General features: G+C 41.7%; 1 protein-coding gene across 13 annotated transcripts in view; it reads right to left on the bottom strand.

Moving 5' to 3' along the window:
* Positions 1–24,711, bottom strand: part of LOC140482350 (R3H domain-containing protein 1-like) — a 168,992-nt gene that overhangs the window by 64,244 nt on the left and 80,037 nt on the right. For 10 of the 13 annotated variants that reach the window (XM_072579677.1, XM_072579680.1, XM_072579690.1 and 7 more), the window contains 2 exons: positions 23,439–23,540; positions 15,448–15,690 (listed from right to left, as the gene is read on the bottom strand). In XM_072579677.1, coding sequence (XP_072435778.1) covers positions 15,448–15,690; positions 23,439–23,540 — 345 coding nt within the window. The remainder of the gene's footprint in view (positions 1–15,447; positions 15,691–23,438; positions 23,541–24,711) is intronic. The other 3 variants (XM_072579683.1, XM_072579685.1, XM_072579687.1) reach the window with 1 other exon arrangement.

Genomic DNA, 24,711 nt, shown 5'->3' with positions numbered 1-24,711 from the left:
CTCAAACACTGTCTGAAACGACAACTCAGTTGTACCAAACTGCTCAAATGTCTCAACAAAGCAATGGCATCTGATGGAGCACATGACAGCAACCTTGTTACCCAAAACAAAAGCAAACTTAGCCATGTTAACCCTGAAAAGTCCTCCTTACCAATATCTGACAGCTCATGCCAAAACAATCTGGGAAACCTGCCTCACGGGCTAGTCAAGCTCACTGAATCATACCTTACAAATAGCACTATAACTGTGCATGTGTGGGTCTTGCCTCGTCAACAAGACAAAGGCAGTAGAGGTGACAATAAAGTGAAATACAATCAGGAAGCTCAAGTGTGCTGAACATAAACTTCAGAAGCTATGCTGCCTCATGGCATTAATGATAAACATAAGCAAACAGAATCGCCTCCAGCATTCAGTGTGATCACGACTGTAACAGGATAAAAATCTACGTTATTTCTACGTCACAAGTGCATTTACCACAGAGGCATTTATCCATGACAATATTGTGAAGAGTGACCATCTCCTTGTGGAGATAAAGTTGCTTCTTCACAAAGACTACACCCTTCAGGATGTTCTGTACCTCTACCACCACCCGAAATGAGATTGATTTTTAAAGAGCGTTCAAAGTTTGGGATAAGATTTGTAGCTCGGGTGCTTGTTGTTGTTGTGGTTCTGTTCGCCGAGCTGGGAATTTGTGTTGCAGACATTTCGTCCCCTGTCTAGGTGACATCCTCAGTGCTTGGGAGCCTCCTGTGAAGCACTTCTGTGATGCTTCCTCCTCTCATTTATCTCTCCAACCTTCAGGCACTCTGCCTGTACTCCTGGTGAAGGGCTTTTGTCGATTTTACTGCTCCTTGGATGCTGCCTGAACTACTGTGCTTTTCCAGCACTTATATCCAGAATCTGTTTTCCAGCATCTGCAGTCATTGTTTTTACCTAGACAACTTCCTCCTGAGGTCCCAAGTATCAAGAACTGAGTGGTCAGTCTTCAATTAATTCAATTCATACCTAGTGATATGAAAAAATGGTTGAAGACACTGGCTACTGAAAGGCTATGTGCCCTGACTATATTCCAGCAATTGTATTGAAGACTTGTCCTCTAAAACTTGCTATACCCTAATCAAGTAGTACAGCGCCAAAGCAATGTGGTAAATTGCTTAGCTATGTTCTGTCCACAAAAAGGCCAATTACCAACCTATTAGTTGACTTTCCATCAGTGCCTGAAAGGACTGTTATCAGTGCTATCAAGGAGCAACTGCTGACAGATGCACAGGTTCGGTTCCTGACCTCATTTCAGACTTGGCCTGAAAAGTGGCAAGTGTCATCCCACAAGTGCCAGACAATGGCCATTTCCACCAGAGATTCGAACCATCTCTCCCTGCCTGAAATGGCATTACCATTGCTGAATCTCCCACCATTAATATCAATAGATTACAAGTTACCAAAAACTGAACTGAATGAGCCATGCAAAGCAGTTGTTTCCCCTTTTGGGAAAGTCCATGACTAGAGGTCATAATTTCATGTTTCAGGGGTCACTCAGTTAAGGCAGAGTGGAAAATTTTTTTTCTTTCAGAGGGGAGTGAATCTGTGGCACTTTTTTAAATGCAAAGGGCAGGAGAGATTGAGTTGTTAAGTATATTCAAGGCTGAGATAGACAGATTTTTAATTTGTAAAGGGATCAAAGCAAACCTACAGCTTATAGTCTTACAATAAGTAGTAAGAGGTGACGAAAACAGCAACAAGTAACTCACTTCATGATTTCTCAAAGCCTGACCACTGTTTATAGGGCACAATTCAGGACTATAATGGAATACTTCTCTCTTGCCTGGACGACTAACACCAGCAACTCAAGAAGTTTGACAACATCCAGGACAAAGCAGTCCACTCGATTGGTAGTATATCCTCAAAACGTTCACTACCTCAATACCAATACACAGTGGCTGCAGCTGGTACTATCTACAAGCATCCTGCAATAATTATTCAAGGCTCCTTCCACAGCGCTTTCTAAACCCACAACAAATTTCATCGGGAAGGACAAGGGCAGCAGATACATGGAGCTCCTCACCATCTTGAACTAAAAAATATATCGTCATTCCTTTCAGTGTTGCTGGGTCAAGATCCTGGAACTCCCTCCATAACAGTTCTGTGGTTGTACCCTGCACTAGTGGACTGTAGCAGTTCCAGAAAGTAACTCATCACTATTTTTTCAAGGCTAAGAGTGATGAGCAATAAAAATACTGGACCAGCCAGTGAAGTGAGTTTCAGAGTGGGGGTCAAAGTCAATGCTTTGGTTGGATTTAGTAAAATGTTCTTTGCCTAACTTCCAGGAGCTGCCACGTTAATCAATTTTCTAACAAGCACCCATTTCAAATCATACAGGGTCTTATACCCGTGGCTTCCAGCTACTTCATAATAGGAACCAGTCAGCTGCAAGAAATTTATTTTGAAAATTCAAATCCTTAAAGCCAAGTGATAGTACCCCAATCACATTTAAGGTATTTAGCAAGCCACTCATTTTGTAAATGAGACAATGTTTCATAACTTGCAGCATTGTTAGAGTCACTCAAGTGTAGGACGGGTTTCTATTGAGGCTTCAGCTCTGGAGGTTGCCTGCATAGGTGCCCTGGTTTTGTAGATGGGGTTTGTCCCAAGAAATCTGTTTGCGACTTCTTGTGCTTCCCCATTCCTTGATGCAGAGGATATTTGACAGCAGATCTTCCTCAGGAAGATTGCTCTCCATGGTGTGCTGAGATGGAAGGCAGACAGTAGGTATTCAGGTTGAACAGGTAATCATGGAATGATAAATCAAGTGCAGCACAATGATTTGGGGAGTAATTCTTTTAAGGACAGGAAGGCAGTCAGGATGCACATTGGCACATTTAATTGAACAAGTTGGGTCTTGGTGCATAATGACTTTTGTTAGAGGTGTGCAGTTAAATTCTGGGAAGTATGGAAAGGAAAAAGTGTTGAGGTCTGGAGCACTATGCTAGCAACGACCATTCAGATCCAGCAAGTTTGGTTAGTAGGTGAATTCTGATTTTAATCTAGGTTAATGTTTTGTTTGGACTGTTCCCCAAAGGATAAAGTGAATGCAGGATACCAGGGTTACGGTAGATCCGAAAATACTAACACTTTCAAATAATTTTTAAGTGAAAAAAATACCTAAAGTAACGAGCTGAAATAAAAAAGTACAACTTTAGTTGTAGGTAGTACTAACATTTAAGATACACAATAAGTTTGAATATACATTGGAATTATTATAAATTACAAAGTAATTAAAGTAAATTAAATAAACAGCACAAATAACTAAGCATGGACAGTTATGGAATATGGAAACATTGGATGCTAAGGCAACCCAGGACAAACACACATGCGCAAAGTGTGAAAATCTCGATTAATTCCAGATCAGAATTGTTGAACTGGAAGCTAAACTTCAGACATTCTGGACACAGTTTCTGATAAGAAAATCACATCTCTCCGAAAAAGAGTAGTGTATTTTAGTCAGCAGCAAGGAAAGGAGGATGTGACCACGACCGAGGAAGTTAAAAGGACTGAGCAGACAGCAGTGGAAGAACCTCAGAACACAACTGTTAAATAGGTTTGAGGTGCTTTTAAACTTTGTAGAGAAAAGCAAGGTCTGCAAAGTGAAAGAGCAAAGTAAATTAAATAAACAGCACAAATAACTAAGCATGGACAGTTGTGGAATATGGAAACATTGGATGCTAAGGCAACCCAGGACAAACACACATGCGCAAAGTGTGAAAATCTCGATTAATTCCAGATCAGAATGATGGTTAGGAAATCAGTCAAGTAGGGAGAGCAAAAAGGAATGCTATGCTAGTGGAGAACTGTCTTGTGCAGGGAATTGACACTGATGTCAGCACAATGAGTTTCAATCTGGAAGGCTGTGTCACCTGTCTCATGCCAAGGTTAGGGACATCCAGCTCAGAGCTGGAAAAGAACTTGGAGTGGAAGAGGAAGGATCCTTCTGGTCCATGTAGTACAAATAACAGAAGTAGGACAAGAATACAGATTCAGCATATTTACCATGAAGAGTTAAACTCAAATTAAGAAAAGCACCTCTAAAGTAATAATTATGGATTGTTACCTGAGCTTATGCAAATTGGCAGAGGACAAATCAGATTATAGAGATGAATGTATGGTTTACAGACAGATGTTGGAGAAGTGGGTTTTGACTCGTGGGTATTGGCAACAGTATGGAGGAAAATGGGTGCTTACAGTTGGAACAGTGCACATGGTGGAATGATGGTAGTGATGGGGGACCTCTAGTTAGGGACAGAAATGGGCGTTTCTGTGGTCATGACGAGACTTCAGGATTGTGTGTTGCCTCCATGGTGCCAGGGTCCAGAATGTCACTGAGTGGGAACAGCACATTCTAAAATGGAGAGGATAAGCATGATTAAGGTCATGGTCCACAATGGTACGAATTATACAGGCAGGAAGAGAGATGAGGCCTGGCAAAAGAAATTTAGGAAGTTAGGTACAAAGCTGAAAAGCAGCACCTTGAGGATTATATTTTAGGATTATACCCTGTGCCACATGCTAGCAAAGCCAGAAATACAAAGATAATACAGTTTATGCAAGACTAGAGAGCTAGTATAGGAGATAGGGCTTCAGGTACCTGGATCATTGGGATCTCTTCCATGGTAGGCGGAACCTGCTCAAGAAGGACAAATCGCACCAATACCCTTGCAGGGACATTTGCCATTATCACTTGGGAGGTTTTAATTTAGTGTGAAAGGGGCTTGGCAACTAGAGCTGGAGGTCAGCATGTGGAGTGATCGAGAGGAAAAGGGGCGAAATCAACCAACTCTAATACGAAGGACAGGCAGGGCCAGGTTAATGAATGTGGCAGGATTCATGGACTGAAGTGTATTTATTTTAATACAAGGAGTGTAACAGGTAAGGCAGATGATCTTAAAAACTGGATTAATACATGGGACTATGATGTTGTAGCAATTTCAGAAACTTAAGTGGAAGAAAGGCAGAACTGACAGCTTATTGTTCCAGGAATAAGATGGTTCAGGCGTGATAGAGGGGGATGTAAAAGCAGTGGAGAAGTTGCTTTAATAATTGAGGATGTTACAGAGGCAACAAGAGAGGACATCTTGGAGGGCTCATCCAGCAAAGCAATATGGCTACAATTCATGAATAAGAAAGGTTCAATGACTATGATAGGGAACAGATACGTAGGCAGATCATATTTGTAAAAATGGAGTTGCTACAGTTTAACTTCCCCTATTATTGACTTGGATTACCTTAGTGCCGGGGCTTAGAGGAAGCAGAATTTGTCACGTGCATCCAGGAATATTTTTTGAAACAAGACGCAGATAGTCCAAACAGTGAATGAGCCGTACTTGACTTTGTGTCAGGGAAACTGAGCCTGGCTAGGTGATCGAAGTTTCAGCGGAAAAGCATTTTAGGAACAGTAATCATAATTTTGTAACTTTTACGATAGTTATGGATAAGACTGGTACTCGGGTGAAGGCTAATTACAACAGTATTAGGCATGAACTGAGAAATTAGATTTGGGGTGGCTGTTTGAGGACAAATCCACATCTGACATGTGGAAGTATTTTAAAGGCCAATTGATCAGTGCTCAAGACCTCAGCCTTTTACAAGTTACTATAGCTTGGGTGAAGAGACTGAAAGCATGGTGCTAAGTTTAATGATGACATGAATATAAGTAGGAAACTGAGGAGGATACATGGAGTCTACAAAAGGATACAAGTTAAGTAATGGGCAAAGGTGTGGCAACTGGTGCATAATGTGAGAACGTGTGAAACTGTACTTCTGTAGGATTAAAAAAAACATTATCTCAAATGACAAGAGCTGAGAGATGCAGTAGGATCACTTATAACAAGAGGAGTTGATCATAAAAGTTGGGAGTTTTTGCTGCTGTATACAGGCCAAGGAGACCACATCTGGAGATTATTCAGTACGCCTCTCTATTAAAGCAAAGATGGAAACTGCTTAGAGTAGGGATACTGGATTAATTACTTGGATAGGTGTGTTTTCTTAAGGCAGGACAGTTTATAAGAGCAGGAGTAAAAGGTGACTTGATAAAAATACAGATTCTAGGGTGGAAATGGAAACTTTTTTTTTCCTCGTGGGTGAATCCAGAATCAAGGGTCACTGTTATAAGTCATCACCCATTTAAGACAAATAAGGAGGATTTACATTTTTATCAGAGAGTCGAGTGTTCTTTGGAACTCTCTTCCTCAAAAGAGGGTGAAGGATGAACCTTAACATTTTTAAGGTAGAGGTTGACGGGGAATACTTCATGAGAAACAAAGGAGTGAAAGGTTATGGGGTAGACAAGAATGTGAAGGTGAGGTAAAATCAGATCAGCTCTAAAATAACTGAGTGACAAAGCAAGCTTGAAGGACCAATTAGTCTGCTCCAACATGTAACTTGTATATATGTTTGTAGTCAACGGATTGCTGTGTAAATCTGCAATTCTTTTTGGCAGTGTTAGAACATAGAACATAGAAAATTACAGCACAGTACAGGCCCTTTGGCCCTCAATATTGCGCCGATCCAATCCCACTGGACCTACACTAGCCCACTATCCTCCATATGCCTATCCAATGCCCGTTTAAATGCCAATAAAGAGGGAGAGTCCACCACTGCTACTGGCAGGGCATTCCATGAACTCACGACTCGCTGTGTAAAGAATCTACCCCTAACATCTGTCCTATACCTACCACCCCTTAATTTAAAGCTATTCCCCCTTGGAATAGCTGATTCCATACGTGGAAAAAGGTTCTCATGGTCAACCCTATCTAAACCCCTAATCATCTTGTACATCTCTATCAAGCCACCCCTAAACCTTATTTTCTCCAATGAAAACAGCCCCAAGTGCCTCAGCCTTTCCTCATACGATCTTCCGACCATACCAGGCAACATCCTGGTAAACCTCCTCTGCACCTGTTCCACTGCCTCCACATCCTTCCTATAGTATGGCGACCAAAACTGCACACAATACTCCAGATGCGGCCGCACCAGAATCTTATACAATTGCAACATGACCTCAGGACTCCGGAACTCAATTCCTCTACCAATAAAAGCCAGTATGCCATATGACTTCTTCACCACACTATTTACCTGGGTGGCAACTTTCAGAGATCTGTGTACATGGACACCAAGATCCCTCTGCTCATCCACACTACCAAGTATCCAACCATTAGCCCAGTACCCCATCTTTTTGTTACTCATACCAAAGTGAATCACCTCACACTTACCCACATTGAACTCCATTTGCCACCTTTCTGCCCAGCTCTGCAGCTTATCGATATCCCGCTGTAACCTGACACATCCTTCCTCACTGTCCACCACTCCACCGACTTTCGTATCATCCGCAAACTTGCTCACCCAACCTTCTAGCCCCTCCTCCAGGTCATTTATAAAAGTGACAAACAGCAATGGTCCCAAAACAGATCCTGGTGGAACACCGCTAGAAACTGCACTCCAAGATGAACCTTTACCATCAACTACTACCCTCTGTCTTCTTCCAGCCAGCCAATTCCTAATCCAAACCTCCAACTCACCCTCAATGCCATACCTCCGTATTTTTTGCAGTAGCCTACCATGGGGAACCTTATCAAACGCCTTACTAAAATCCATGTACACATCTACCGCTTTACCCTCATCCACCTCTTTAGTCACCTTCTCAAAAGAATTCAATAAGGTTTGATAGGCATGAATTTTATAATTTAGTGCTCTGTTAGAGTGGAAACAAGCAGTTAACCAGGTGCATGTGCTGCTGAACTGCAGGTTCAGCCAGTTAAACTCTAACAGTACTCTCATGATCACAAAAGCTACCTCAGTTATATTCCTTCCTCCACTCAATTTATTGTGTTTAAGCAATCAGCATGCATTTTTCAAATGCACATACACAAAAATAAACTTGAAAAGTAAAACAAATATGTATTTATTAAGATGGACAAGTCCCCAGGACCAAATGGGACCTATCCCAGGTTTCTGAGGGAGGCGAGAGAGGAAATAACTGGGGCCCTGACAGATATCTTTGTGGCATCCTTAAACACAGGTGACGTGCCAGAGGATTGGAAGGTTGCTCATGTTGTTCCCCTGTACAAGACGTGTAGTAGGGATATTCCGGGTAACTACAGACCAGGGAGCCTGACGTCGGTGGTGGGAAATTTGCTGGAGAGGGTACTGAGGGATAGGATCGATTTATATTTAGAAAAGAATGAGCTTATCAGTGATAGGCAACATGGTTTTGTGAGGGGGGGGGGGCGGAAATCATGATAGGAGGTTCTTCGAGGAAGTGACCAAGTTGATAGATGAAGGACAGGCTGTTGATGTCATATGCATGGACTTTAGTAAGGTGTTTTTTAAGGTTCCCCATGGTAGACTAATGGAGAAAGTGAAGTCACATGGTGTGCAGGGTATTCTAGCTAGGTGGATAAAGAACTGGCTGAGCAACAGGAGACAAGAGAGTAGTAGTTGAAGGGAGTTTCTCGAAATGGAGAAAGGTGACCAGTGGTCTTCCGCAGGGGTCAGTGTTGGGGCCACTGTTGTTTGTGATATACATCAATGATTTGGAAGAGGGCACTGTTGGTATGATCAGCAAGTTTGCAGATGACACGAAGATTGGTGGAGTAGCAGAAAGCATAAAGGGACTGTCAAAGAATACAGGAGGATATAAATAGACTGGAGAGTTGGGTGGAAAAGTGGCAGATGGATTTCAATCCAGACAAATGTGAGGTAAATGCATTTAGGCAAATCTAATTCTAGAGCAAATTATAGAATGAACGGAAGAAGCTTGGGAAAAATTGATGGGCAAAGAGATCTGGGACTGCAGGTCCATTGTACCCTGAAGGTTGCTGCACAGGTGTTAAAATGGTCACGAAGGCATATAGGATGCTTGCCTTCATTGGACGGGGTGTTCAGTATCAGAGCTGGTTCAGCAACATTTAGAATACGGTGTACAATTCTGGTCGCCACATTATCAAAAGGATGTGGATGCTTTGGAGAGGGTGCAGAGGTTTACAAGGATCTTGCCTGGTATGGAAGGTGCTAGCTATGAAGAGAGGTTGAGTAGGTTAGGTTTATTTTCATTAGAATAAAGGAGATTGAGGGAGGACCTGATTGAGGTTTACAAAATCTTGAAAGGTTTTGACAGGATGGATAGAGACAAGCTTTTCCCCCCCCCAGAGTGAAGGAGTCAATAGCCAGAGGTCATGCCTTCAAGTTGAGAGGTGGAAAGTTTAAGGGGGATACACACGGAAAGTACTTTACACAGAGGGTATCTGGAACGCGTTGCCAGCAGAGGTGGTAGAGGCTGGCACGGTAGATTCATTTAAGATGTGTCTGGACAGATGGATAAGTAGGTGGGGAGCAGAGAGATACAAATACTTAGGAATTGACCAACAGGTTTAGACAGTACATTTGGATCAGCTCAGGCTTGGAGAGCCGAAGGACCTGTTCATGGGCCGTAAATTTTCTTTGTTTAATATGTATTTCCCAATAGCTTGAAGACTCTAAAACATGACTACAAATTTCCATAAGTGCTAATCAAATGGCACACCCAAACTAATAGCTAATATTCAGAGATTTGAATACAAACTTTTTATAGCATTGATCATGGTGTCAAGTGTCACATCAGAAAATTTCTAAAAACCTAGAACTTAATTTTTTGGTAAACTCTTTGCACTATTAACTTCAGTGATGAAACCAATCAGCAACTGAAAAATCAGAGCACCTTGGGTCCAATAACATTTATAATAAATTGGGAGCCTCAGAATTTACACAGTATGGATAAAGACTCTTTGGCCTACCACATCCCCAGCCATCATGTTTTTAATCCCAACTTCCAGCACATGAATACTGTGAATTCTTTTTGTGCTAGGGCATTTCAACTGTTCATCTAAATACTTAGTTTTTTTTTGGTTTGAGGATACTACCTTGACCACTCTTTTCAGCAGAGCAAATTCTCAATTGGCTAGGTGAAAAATACATTTCCTCAAATCCCTTTGAACCTCCTGCTCCTTACCTTAAAACTGAGTCCTCATGTTAATGGTCCCTCTACAAAGGGAGAAAAGTTTCTCATCTATGCTTCTCATACTTCTGTATACCTCAATCAGGTCCTCCTCAGCCTTCTCTGCTCTAAGGAAAACACCACCAGTCTATCTGGTCTCTCTTCATAGCTGAATTGCTCCAGCCCATGCAACATCCTGGTGAATCTCCTCCAAATCCTCTCGAATGCAACCACACTCTTCCTATAGGGAAGCAACCAGAAATGCTCAAGTGTTCCACCTTAGCCTATCATTATATAAACGCTGATCAGGAGTGTGAAGTCTACAGTCATGTTTTCTTAAAAATCAGTTACATCTGTGATATGTCAGTATGTTTACCAGAAGTATTGGTGAGAATAATGCCACACTTAGTCATATTGACAACATTAGTCGTATCGACTTAGTCATATAGTCAACATTGACCACAACACAATACAACCAACGGGTCATATTTTCATTGGCTGGGGACATCAACCGATTATGTATGAGCATCAGACAGAAGTTGTGACATTTGCAAAGACATGGGCAGCAATTGTATAGCAAATGGTACGTAATAGAAATGTTTGACAATTATCAGTCCAATCAACAAGTTTTAAAAAATCATTTTTAATCCATCTGTTTGGACATCTGATGTGGAGGTGCTGGTGCTGTATTGGGGTGGACAAAAATCACACCATATCAGGTTATAGTTCGACAGGTTTATTTCAAAGTACAAGCTTTCAGAGGGCTGCTCCTTTGTCAGATAGCAAGTTGGGCAGAAAACATATAAGTAAAAGATCAATGTTCTAAATTCTAAGTGTCATACAAGAGATGTGATGTATTAAGATAAACCCAAATGGCTTTTAACTCTTTATCACTTGGAATGAAGATGTAGGTTTCGATTGATTCATATGTAAATCCCAAAATTTCTGTGAAGTCACTGCCCTGAGATAACTTAAGGTTTCATCAATATCTTAAAAAAAAGTGACATCTCAACTCAGACAGTGCATTAAAAGGTGCGAGATTAGAATCTGTCTGTGTCCCAATCTAGAACCAGACTGGATTTATTTCCAAAGTAGGAATCTAAAAAATGGATTGCCTGTCCACAGATTATGTGCTTCTTGAACAAAATAGAATGTAAATACAGTATACACCCCATTAACTTATGTGAACATGCATGCTAGTGTGGTGGGGTCACCAGTAGTGTGACATGAACCCAAGGTCCCGGTTGAGACCGTCCTCATGGGTACTGAACTTGGCTGTCAGCTTCTGCTAGGCGACATGTTGTTGTTGCGTATCCGCCTTGGACAACATTTGCACGAAGATCAGAGTCTGAATATCCTTGATCACTGAAGTGTTTTGGTGATGGTTGTCCATTTATCCATTGTCGTAGCATCTGCATGATTTTGCCAATACACTATGCCTCGGGTCATCCTCAGCTGCAGTGTATGACATCGACAACGTTGGCCGAGTCACTAGTACCTGCCACACACATGGCGGGTGGTGTTCCCACATGTAATGGTAGCATCCATGTTGATAGACTGACATGTCTTGCAGTTGCTGCCATGACAGGGTTGTATGGTGTTGTGGTCAATGAATTGCTGCCAACAGTCTGTTTAAGGTTTGGCAGTTGTTTAAAGGGGAGGAGTGGAGCCATAGGAAAGATTGTGGAGAGGTGCTCATCCTTATCGATAACGTGTTGCAGGCTGCAAAGAACATGGCATAGTTTCTCCGCACCCGAGAAGTACCAGATGATGAAGGGTACCCTACTGATCGTATCGTGTACCTGTCTCCTGAGGTCATTATGGTTTTCGCTGTGACGTGTCGGAACTGGCGATCAATGAATTGAGCATTGTATCCTGCTCTTATGAGGGCATCTTTCAGCATCTTCAGTCTGTCTTGCACTTAATGTGCACGTAGGGGTATAGTTATGTCGCCGCGTCTGCTTGGCAGTGTCTTGTAACTGTACTGCTGTATCTTAAGCGAAAGCGGAGAATGTGGACTCCATCTCAATTTCAAGGTTACGGCACCTGCTGTAGAGTTGATAGAAGAGATGATTGAGCAGTTTACGAGGATATGACGGATAGGTCTCTCAGCATAGTCAGTATTGTATTGACTTGAGTGGGTTCATGATCCGTAGTCCTGCACGACACCCTCATAACAGCTTATAATGCTCAACTCATCAATCGCCAATACCAATGTGCCACAGCTAGAAACTGCAATGACCTCCTCAGGAGATGGACATGGGATATGACCATTAGGATATTCATCATTGTCCAGTACTACATGGGAGTGGAGACTACACCAAGTTCTTTGCAGTTAGTAACACATTATTGACAAGGATGAGCACCTCGCCAAGACCTTCTCTAACGTTCCACTTCTAGCCTTTAAAACAACCACCAAAACTTAAATATTGTTCACAGCAAACTACCCAGCCTTCAGGACAACATTGACCACAACACAATACAACCCTATCATAACAACCACTGCAAGATGTGTCTGAGATGGATACTACAATTATACTTCGGCACATGCGTGGCAGCTATTCATGGACTCTGCCAACGTTGGAACACTCATCAGCTAGAGGCAAGGGTGCCCCAAGGCATGATAGATTAACAAAACCATGCAGACGCTATGACAATGGATAAGTGACACCGCACAGCGATTAGCAGGCAGGGATGTTCCCTCCCAATGTCCTTGACCGCTATCTTCAGGTGAATGTTCTCCAAGGCAGACTTCAGGATACACAACAACATAGGGTTGCCAAGCAGAGGCTGATGGAAAAGTTCGGTACCCATGATGACAGCCTCAACCGGGATCTTGGATTCATGTCACACTATGTGTGACTCCACCACATAGACATACACACTCACACAGACCCACTCTCATGCTCTCACAGGCATATATTCTATCACACACACTCACCCTTCTCCTTCTCTTCCTCACACACACAAGTCTGAGAGATGAATTTGTATTTGCATATGCATTCTATTTTACTCCAAAAGCACAATCTGTCAGCAGTCTGTCAATGTGACATTTGATAGATTCCTACTTTGGAAATAAAACCAGTCTGACTCCAGGTTGGGATACAGATAGATTGTAACCTCACACTTTTAATGAGTTGTCTGAGTGGAGATGTCATCTTTAATCAGATACAAATTAAACCTAAAGTTATCTCAGGGCAGTGACTTAAAAGAAATTCTGGGATTTACATGTCAATCACTGCATCCTCATTCGAAGTGATTAAAGACTAAATAGCCATCTAAGTTTGTCTGATACATTGCATAAATTGTTATACTTTCAAATAAACCTGTTGGACTGTAACCTGGTGTTGTGTGATTTTTTTATCTCCAGGCCAAGTGGAACTTGAATCTGAACCCCCTGGCCCATAAATAGTGACACTGTCACTGCACTACAAAAACCCCACAACTCCCTAAATAGCCAAGTGTAGCTTTGGATCTATTGACCTCTGAGTCAGCATGCTACCACTGCCTGGCTCTATATGCTTAAGGTTTATGCTGCCTCTAATAACTGATTTCTGATATAGTTTAAACCCAATTAAGTAGAGAATTTTACTAGCCTAATCCTAATAAAGTGAATAATAAACAATGCACACAAAGGAACTTCGCCTGACAAAGTCCATTCTCAAGAGATACTTAGAGTCATAGAGACGTACAGCATTAGATTGTAATAGATCTAAGTAACAACATCCTTGAAAGTTCCAACCTTTCCAGCCTTTCTTCTGATACCTGACCATATTCAAACTGAACATCATTTTGCATAATCTAAACTTTAGACCTGGGGCAAACAAGGATGCTGCAAAGAACTGCACAGAATCCAACATCAAATTAGGAATCAAAGACAGTGTATCTGACATACATGCGTTACGGGCACATCATAACCTGATACGGAGAAACATTGCCAAGGTAATGTAAAAACTTTACCCTCCATGTATTCCTGCGGCAATTCACTGAATAGTGTTTAATGGCAACTTAGTTCCATCCTCTGACAGTAATTCACCTTAACTAGAACATAAAATTTGTCCTTCACAAGAAGAATATAAACAAGTGTCATTAAAAACAAAGTCACTGCATGCAAGCTTTCCTTTACACTATTAGCTATGTATTTATTTGAGCAAGGAGAAAGTGAGGACTGCAGATGCTGGGGATCAGAATAGAGTGTGCGGTGCTGGAAAAGCACAGCCTGTCAGGCAGCATCCTAGGAGCAGGAGAATCGATGTTTCAGGCATAAGCCCTTCATCAGGAATGAGGCTTGTGGGCTAAGGAGGCTGAGAGATAAATTGGGCGGGGGGGGGGGGGCGCAGGGTAGCTGAGAGGATGATAGGTAGATGAAAAACCAATGGCATGCTGATGCTCATTAAGCCTTTCTGAATAAGGTTTAATTTAATACTATGAAAGCTATAATTTGGAGAGGAGAGTGGGCTCGATTTGCTTAGCTACAGTGTGGAAACAGGCCCTTCGACCCAACAAGTCCACACCGACCCGCTGAAGCGCAACCCAGCCAGACCCATTCTCCTACATTTACCCCTTCACCTAATACTACAGGCAATTTAGCTTGGCCAATTCACCTAATCTGCACATTTTTGGACTGTGCTAGGAAACCGGAGCACCTGGAGGAAACCCATGCAGACACGGGGAGAATGTGCAAACTCCGCATAGTCAGTCGCCTGAGGTGGGAATTGAACCCAGTTCTCTGGTGCTGTGAGGCAGCAGTGCTAACCACTGTGCCACCTGGATGTGATAGGTGAGAAGGAAAATGGACAGGAAGGACAGGCCAAGGAGGGTGGTGCTGAGTAGGAAGGTTGGACCTGGGATAAGGTGGGGGGGATGTGGGGGAAAAGGTGAGGAAATGAGGTAACTGGTGAATTCTACATTGATCCAGTGTGGTTGGAGGTTCCCAAGGTGTAAAATGAGGTGTTCTTCCTCCAGGCGGCAGCTGGCAAGAGTTTGGCGAAGGAGACGGCCCAAGACCTGCATGTCCTTGGGGGAAGTGGGAGGGGCAGTTAAAGTGTTCGGCCATGGGACAGTGGGGTTGCTTTGTGCGTGAGAGCTGGGATGTCGGAGTAAATGCAAAATGAAAAGATCCATCCTTTTAAAAAAAAAGTCACTTGTGCCTTCAGAGGTCCTCAAGTTCAATCTGGATGTAATTAACTAATGGATTCATAGCAGAAATTGAGCTGAAACAGAAGATGAGAGAATTAACAAAGAAAGCGTTGGAAGCTACTTATCAAACACTAGTTGCACGAAAAATTGGGTGGAAAGATTTGCAGTGGCAGCTGGAAAAGATTCTTGAAAAGACCACAACAAACTTGTAGATAGTTAAAGATTTTTTAAAACTAATTAAGTGAAGGAGGATAGCAGAAAAATGGCATGCTGCGTCTTGTTTTTACCTGCTGCATAGGCTGCTGCACATATCCCTGCTGTTGAAGCACCTGTTGATTAACTGATGGACCAGAGGCAGAATAGTTAGATGTAGGAAGTGGCTGTCCTGGAGATGCCATAATAAATCCAGGCTGTTGTTGTGGCTGAAGCATGACAGATGATGGGAATATGGCAGTGTGGCTATCTGGAGCTTCAGCAGATGGCTGACGGCCAAGGCTCATCTGGCTAAACTGTGCTCCAAGACTTTCTTGCTGCATGAAAAAAAATTTTAAAAAAGTTATAATTAAACTAGAACTGAATGAGGAATTGGCACAGTTCCTCTTATTCTACAAAACCAATGGCATGCTGATGCTTATTAAGCCTTTCTGAATAAAGGTCCAATTTAATACTAAAAAAAACACCTCTTTGTATTAAAAAGCAACTAAGATTGAGAGAGAGAGGTGGTGATTTCCCAAATCATTCAGAGAAAATTGGTACCACTGGCAAAGCCAGCATATATTACCCATTTTTACTTGCCTTTGAGACACTGGGGGTTGAGAGCCACCTTCTTCTCAACTGAGCTGTTTGCTAGGCCATTTCAAAGAGCAGTTAACATTTGCCCATATTGCTGTGGGTCTGAGATGTCTAGGTCCTAAACTGAGAAAATATGTCAGATTTTCCTTCCCTAAAAGGGACCTTAATGAATCAGATTTTTTTTTAAATAATTCATTAGTCAAATGATCACCGCTACTGGTGTAAGCAATTTTTTTGAAATAATTCCAAGTTATTCAAACATACTGAATGAAAAATTCCCAAGTTGCCATCAAATAATCTAAATTAATATCTCTGGCCCATTAGTCTAGATCTCTCAGTCATATTAGAAATTGTGGGTGAGGAACATATCAATATATATGAAGGAAGATGAGTTTTATGGCACTGACTTGAGATAGATTTCAACATACCCCATATAGCGTAGAAATTTACACAGGCCTTTTTCTGCCAAATATACTGACTGCACTTTATCCATAATGCAATTTTTTTAATGCTACGTTTATATTACAGTTCAAAATAAATTATGGACAGTGTTCGACCCAAAGAGGCATCACAAAGTTGCAAGAAGGAAAAAAGCAAGACTGAACTGGTTGCAGTTCAGAACGTAGCACAGCAAGACCATGAAGTTGATTAAGAAGCAAAAAGTACAGCAGGAAAACAAACTTCCAGTCTGCTTTTATGACCTTGCAAGAAGTTTTAAAGTGAAAACAAATGTAGGCCCCTAACAGTCTTAATTTTGAGAACTGACAGCATGGTGGCTCAGTGGTTAGCACTACTGCCTCACAGAGCCAGGCACCCGTTTCGATTCCAGCGACTGTGTTGAGTTTGCACATTCTCCCAGTGTCAGCGTGGGTTTCCTTTGGGTGTTCCAATTTCCTCTCTCAGTCTAAAGATGAGCAGGTTAGGTGAATTGGCCATGCTAAATTGCCCATAGCATTCAGGGACGTGTAGGTTAGGTGCATTCGTCAGGGCAAAAGTAGTCATAGAGAAGGGGAATAGTTTTGGTTGGGTTTCTCTGTGGAGAGTCGGTGTGGACTTGTTGCGCCAAATGGCCTGTTTCCACACTGTTTCCATTCGATGATAATGGAGAACAAGGAAATAGCAGGGCAATTAACCAAGTAATTTTGTTCTAACTTCATAAAAGACAAAAAAAACTTCCCAGAAGTACTCAGGAAGCAAGGACCATTGGGAAGAAGGAATCAAAAGGATATTAGGGCCACAGTCATAGGGGATTCTTTTGTAAGGGGAGGAGACAGGCGGTTCTGTGGCCACAAACAGGACTCCCGGATGGTATGTTGCCTCCCAGGTGCTTGGGTCAGGAATGTCACCAATCGGCTACAGAGCATTCTATAAGGGAAGGGTGAACTGCCAGTTATCTTGGTACATATAGGCACCAACGATACAAGTAAAAAACGGGATGAAGTCATAGAGTCATAGGGATGTACAGCATGGAAACAGACCTTCGGTCCAACCCGTCCATCCTGACCAGATATCCCAACCCAATCTAGTCTCACCTGCCAGCACCTGGTCCATATCCCTCCAAATCCTTCCTGTTCACATACCCATCCAGATGCCTTTTAAATGTTGCAATTGTCCCAGCCTCCACCACATCCTCTGGCAGCTCATTCCATACACGTACCACCCTCTGCGTGAAAAAGTTGCCCCTTAGGTCTCTTTTATATTTTTCCCCTCTCACCCTAAACCTATGCCCTCTAGTTCTGGACTCCCCGACCCCAAGGAAAAGACTTTGTCTATTTATCCATGCCCCCATAATTTTGTAAGCCTCTATAAGGTCACCCCTCAGCCTCAGATGCTCAGGGAGCTAGGAGAGAAGTTAAAGAGGAGGACTTCAAAAGGTAGTGATCTCGGGATTACTACCATGCCACATACTAGCCAGTGTAGAAATCAAAAAATAGGCAGGATGAGCACGTGGCTTGAGGGATGGCATAGGAGGGAGGGGTTCAGATTTATTGGACATTGGGACCAGTTCTGTGGAAGGTGGGACTATTACAAAATGGATGGTCTACATCTGAACCAGACTAGAACCAATGCCCTCGGGTGAGTTTTTGCTACTGCTGTTGGAGAAGTTCAGAGAAAATAAGTAGACAGCGAGGTGAAAACTGTAAGAATCATGAAGATAGCATGAATAAAAGGACGGAGTAGGCAGAGAGCAGAAGAACACAAAAGAACTGGCAGCCTGAAATGCATCTACTTTAATGCAAGGAGTATAGTGCGTAAGGCAGATGAACTTAGGACTTGGATTGGTGCCTGGGAGTATGACGTTATTGCAATTACAGAGACTTGATTGAAGGAAGGAAATGATTGGCAACTAAATATTCCAGGATATAGGTGCTTCAGACATGACAAGGAGGGAAGTAAAAGGGGAGGTGGGGTTGCATTGTCAGGGACGATATCACAGCTGTGCTAAAGGAGGACATGATGGAGGTCTTGGGTAGTGAGGCATTATGGGTGGAGCTGAGAAATAAGAAGGGTGCAGTTACATTGTTGTGTCTGTATCACTGGCCTCCCAACAGTGAGCGTGAGGTAGAAGAACAAATAGGTAAACAGATCACAGAAAGATGTAGAGGCAATAGGGGAGTGGTGATGGGAGATTTTAATTTTCCCAACATTGACTGGGATACACTTAGCGTCAGAGAGGTCTGGATGGGATAGAATTTGTAAAAAAAACGTCCAGGAGAGTTTTCTAGAGCAGTATGTCAATAGTCCGACAAGGGAAGAGTCCACATTGGACTTGGTATTGGGGAACGAGCCAGGACAGGTGGTAGAAGTTGCAGTGGGGGAATTCTTTGGGAACACAGTGACCACAATTCTGTAAGTTTTAGAATACTCGTAGATAAAGATGAGAGTGGTCCTAAGGGAAGAGTACTAAAGTGGGCCAAGGCCAATTTTATCAAAATTAGGCAGGAGATGGGAAATGTGGATTGGACATAGCTATTTGAAGGGAAGTCCACATTTGATATGTGGGAGGCTTTCAAGGATAGATTAACGGTAGTGCAGGATAGGCATGTCCCATTGAAAGCAAAGGACAGGAAGGGCAAGATTAGTGAACCGTGGATGACAGGAGAAATTGTCAGACAAGCCAAGAGGAAAAGGGGAGCATACATAAGGTCTAGGCAGCTACGAATAGAACGGGCCCCGGAGGAATATCAGAAGAGTAGGACAAGTCTTAAACAAGGAATCAAGCAGGCTAAAAGGGGTCATGAAATAGCTTTAGCGAGCCCAATTAAGCAGAATCCCAAAGCTCTTTATTCTTACATAAGAAGCAAGTGGGTAACTACAGAAAGGATTGGTCCACTAAAGGACAATGAAGAAAGGCTGTGTGTTGAACCTGACGGAATGGGTGAGATTCTGAATGATTACTTTGCAGTGATCACTAAGGAGAAGAACATGATGAATGTTGAGATTAGAGATAGAAGTTTGATTAGTATGGATCACATTGACATAAGTAGGGAAGATGTGTTGGGTAGGCTAGAGGTTATTAAGTTGGACAAATCCCCAGGACCAAATGGGACCTATCCCAGGTTGCTGAGGGAGGTGAGAGGGGAAATAGCTGGGGCCCTGACAGATATCTTTGTAACATCCTTAAATACAGGTGACGTGCCAGAGGATTGGAAGGTTGCTCATGTTGTTCCCCTGTACAGGATGTGTAGTCGGGATATTCCAGGTAACTACAGGCCAGTGAGCCTGACGTTGGTGGTGGAGAAGTTGCTGAAGAGGGATAGGATCTATTTATATTTAGAAAAGAATGAGCTTATCAGTGATAGGCAACATGGTTTTGTTGGGGGGGGGGGGGAAATCATGCCGTACCAACTTAATAGGAGGTTCTTCGAGGAAGTGACCAAGTTGATAGATGAAGGACAGGCTGTTGATGTCATATGCATGGACTTTAGTAAGGTGTTTTTTAAGGTTCCCCATGGTAGACTAATGGAGAAAGTGAAGTCACATGGTGTGCAGGGTATTCTAGCTAGGTGGATAAAGAACTGGCTGAGCAACAGGAGACAAGAGAGTAGTAGTTGAAGGGAGTTTCTCGAAATGGAGAAAGGTGACCAGTGGTCTTCCGCAGGGGTCAGTGTTGGGGCCACTGTTGTTTGTGATATACATCAATGATTTGGAAGAGGGCACTGTTGGTATGATCAGCAAGTTTGCAGATGACACGAAGATTGGTGGAGTAGCAGAAAGCATAAAGGGACTGTCAAAGAATACAGGAGGATATAAATAGACTGGAGAGTTGGGTGGAAAAGTGGCAGATGGATTTCAATCCAGACAAATGTGAGGTAAATGCATTTAGACAAGACTAATTCCAGAGCAAATTATTCAATGAACAGAAGAGCCTTGGAAAAAGATGATGGGCAGAGAGATCTGGGAGAGCAGGTCCTTTGTATGCTGAAGGTTGCTGCACAGGTGGATAGAGTGGTCAACAAGGCCTATGGTATGTTTGCTTTCATTGGACGGGGTGTTCAGTATAAGAGCTGGCAAGTCATGTTGAAATTGTACAAGACATTGGTTCAGCAACATTTAGAATACTATGTACAGTTTTGGTCGCCACATTACCAAACAGATGTGGACGCTTTGGAGAGAGTGCAGAGAAGGTTTACAACGATATTGCTTGGTAGGGAAGGTGCTAGCTATGAAGAGAGGTTGAGTAAGTTAGGTTCGTTTTCATTAGAAAAAAGGAGATCGGGGGAGAGCCTGATAGAGGTTTACAAAATCATGAAGGGTATAAACAGGGTGGATAGAGACAAGCTTTTTCCCTAGGATAAAGGATTCAATAATGAGAGGTCAGGCTTTCAAGTTGAGAGGTGGAAAGTTTAAGGGGGATACACGCGGCAAGTACTTCACACAGAGAGGGTGGTGGGCATCTGTAACGCATTGCCAGAAGAGGTAGTAGAGGTAGACACAGTAGATTCATTTAAGAATAAGGGGTAGGCCACTTAGAACAGAGTTGAGGAGAAACTTCTTCACCCAGAGAGTGGTGGGTGTATGGAATCCTTTGCCCCAGAAGGCTGTGGAGGCCAAGTCTCTGGATACTTTCAAGAAAGAGTTGGATCGAGCTCTTTAGGATAGTGGAATCAAGAGTTATGCGGCTAAGGCAGGAACAGGATACTGATTGAGGATGATCAAGGGCAGAATGGCCTACTCCTGCACCTATTGTCTATTGTGTCTGGACAGATGCACGAGTAGGAGGGAGCAGAGGGATACAGATATTTAGGAAATGGGCAACAGGTTTAGACAGTACATTTGGATCAGCTCAGGCTTGGAGGGCCGAAGGGCATGCTCCTGGGCTGTAAATTTTCTTTGTTCTTTGTCTTTGATATTAGTATTAGTAAATAAATAACGCTGGAGAAATTAAAATAATCAAGGAGGTAGCCACGGAAGTTGTATTGGCTGTCACCTTCCAAATTCTTTAAATTCTGGAACAGCCTCAGCAAATTAGAGGAGGCATGTAATGCAACTCTGCTGTTTAAAAGGGGAGGAAGTGGGTAAACCAGAATGTACACAGACCAGTTAGCCTAACGTAACAGGGAAAATGCTGGCATTTGTTATAAAGAATGTGATAACAGGATACTTATAAAAAAAATTAACGATATTACATCAATTCAACATGCATTTATAAAACAGAAGGAGCTTTTTGAGAACTTGGATTATCAGTAAGTTTTTGAAGTGCCACTTTGAAATTAGTTGGCAAAACTCAAAGTCCTTGGGGTACTGGCATTGACTGTGAATTGGTTGGCATGCAGGAAACACAGGTTTGGAATAAATGGGTATTTTTCAGAATTGAAGGCAGTGCCAATGGGGGTATCGACATAATCACGGCTTGGTTGCAAGCTATTCACAACATAACAATTTAGATGAAGGAATCAAGTGTAATATTTCCTCATCTGCTGATAACATAAACTAGGTTAGAGTGAGAATGGTGGGGAAGATGCAAAGGGCCATTTAGATAATTTGAAAGAATGGTAAAATACATGGCAGATGCAGTAAAACTTGGAAAAATGTGTAGGAGAAACAAAATGGCAGATAATCTAAATCATGATAGGTTGGAAAATATTAAATGTACAAAGGGACTGGCATGCCTTTGTCCACTCATCACTGAAAGCAAGCATGCAGGCACTGTAAGCAGTTGAGAATGCAAATGGTATTTGGCCTTCACTACATAAATGTTTGAGTACAGGTTCAAGAAGTGTCACAGTAGTTGTACAGGAGCTTGATAAAAGCACATTTGGAGTATTGTGCAGAGTTTTGGTCTTTTTACCAAAACGAGGAGAAACGTGCCATTAAGGCAATGCAGCAAAGATTTACCAGACTGATTCCTGGGCTGGCAAGTGAGGAAAGATAAGGTTGCCTCAGTCTGTACACACTGGCATAAAGAAAAATGAGGATATCTTACAGGACCCAGTATTGATGGGCTCAACAGACCAAATGGCCTATACCTCGTCACATTTTAAGTCATCTGTGTAAAAAATCACTCCGTAAAATAGATTTCTTTGGACTTTACACTTCATTATTAATATTCACACTTCAAAATCAATAAGGAATATTCACACTTAAGCATCAACAAAAGAGATGGAGATAACGTGCATGCTCAGGGTACTTGCCAAATGTTTGAAGTTAAATAAAAAAATGAAATAAAGGATCAAGGATCTGCACTCAGGCAATCACAGGTTGTGTGCCCAGTTGTGGAGACACTCTTGGATACACCCATAATTGAAATTAATAGATTTCACTTCAGTTCTATTGCAATTATACATAAGAAACTCGCATTTTGTACTTGAGATAAAAGGTAGGGACAAAGCAAAACTATGAAATCAAATAGCTTTTACATTAATCATGTGTTGCATGCTTCTTGTTTATCTTAGGAATATAAGCTACTTTTACCTTAAACCCAACCAAAAATATTTTTAGTTAATTCTTAGTCTGAGTGAGCTTACATGGGCTTAAGTGTATTATAATTAAGCAATTCAGGAAACTACGTCAACGGCAACTTTGCTGAATTTTTCATTGTAAATGTAAACACAAAGTAAACTAACAACAGCTTCTGTTGGAAGAAATTAGTTTTAGGCTTTTTTAAATACAAGAAATAAGCATAATGAAATTTGAGGGCAGTATCTTTTGGTTAAAATATCGTCCCTTCTGACAGGTTTTTCAACTATGACTAGAATGGGTACTTTTTAAAAAGTCAACTTGAACTCTACCAAGAAGGCGCTTTACTACCTGAATTTAAGTATGGATTTCAACTAAAGGAATACTTGGAATAATATTAAGATAATTCTTTAATCATCTTAAAGAATAAATGCTTATATAAAAGGAACTAACTTTAAAAACCTCTCTAGCATCAAGTGTAAGACATAGCAAGTACGTAAAATTACAAGCAATAGTGAAAAGACAGACATACATGTCTACAAACTACAGATCAGAAAGATGAAAATAGAATATTGAGTGTCTATACCACAGTGTATTGCTGGGTGGGTGATACTGGCAGGAGTTGTGGTGGGTAAGAGACCGCAGTGTACTGGATAGGCTGTGAAGAAGACTGCAGAGCCCGAATTGGCTGAAGAAGCAATAGTTTGCACAGTTAAATTAGCAAAATTCTCCTTAAAACAGCCCGAAAGGTTGCAGTGTAATTAAACAAAAACAAGATCACATTCCTCCAATTTTTAAAAGTTTAATAACCAAAAACCGACAAGAAATATCATTTCATATCCTTATGCTTATTGTAAAAATCGCTTTGCAACAAATAAACCAATACTCCAAAAGATTCCTTTAGGTTAGTGTTTGGTTTGCTTCACCCAATTTACAAATGCATTCCTGTAATCAACTTTCAATATATTCTAAGCAGCAAGAACTGAAGGGATACAGAAATTTAGGAGTTCAAGTACAGAAATCACAAACATCAGGTGGAAAGGCACAAAACAATTTATTTTAGCAACATAATTTATTTTAGCTACATAGAGGCAAAAACAGAAATTACTGGAAAAAAGCTCAGCAAGTCTTGCAGCAGTGGAGAGAAAGCACAGTAAACGTTTCAAAACTCAAATCATTAATTCTGCTTTTTCTCCAGAGATCTTCACTGTCAGATTTCTCAGAAACTTCTGTTTTTGTCTCTAATCTCCAACATTTGCTGTTTTTTTTTGTTTAACTACATAAAACTCTGCTTAAACTCCACTTGGAGTATTTTCATCAGTTCTAGGCATCACACTACAAAGGAAGTATATTGGCGTTGAAGGGCCTGCAGTGCAGGTTCACCAGGTAGCTAAAAGGCTGTGATGACTGCAAATGGCGGAGGAGGATTTCCTTAGTTTTGAAGATTAAGGAGTGATCTAACTATGGTGTTAAGATTAAGAGGAATTGAAAGGATACAATGGAGAAATTTTTTTAAAAAAATTGATCAAAAAGAGTTCAGCACAAGGAGTAGCAGAAACCTGAAACACTTTCTTGAACAGGTGCTGAGATTAGCTGCATTGAAAATTTCAATAAATAGATAAACTTTTGATCGCCAAGAGTGTGTGGCCATATAGAACTAAGACAAGATGCAGATAACAGGCTCACAGAAAATTGTATCAGGAGATCATTTGGCCCAAAGAGGCTGCTTCATCATTCAAAATGATCATGACTGGTCCTCTATCTCAACACCACACACCTCCGGTCACACTCCTTGACATTTATGGATCTAAAAAACCGGTTTCTGAATGTGCTTCACAAAGAAGCATGGCCTCCACAGC

This window comes from Chiloscyllium punctatum, chromosome 10, assembly GCF_047496795.1.
Source record: "Chiloscyllium punctatum isolate Juve2018m chromosome 10, sChiPun1.3, whole genome shotgun sequence".
NCBI classification, from domain to species: Eukaryota; Metazoa; Chordata; class Chondrichthyes; order Orectolobiformes; family Hemiscylliidae; genus Chiloscyllium; species Chiloscyllium punctatum.
This window is presented reverse-complemented; position numbering and strand designations above follow the sequence as displayed.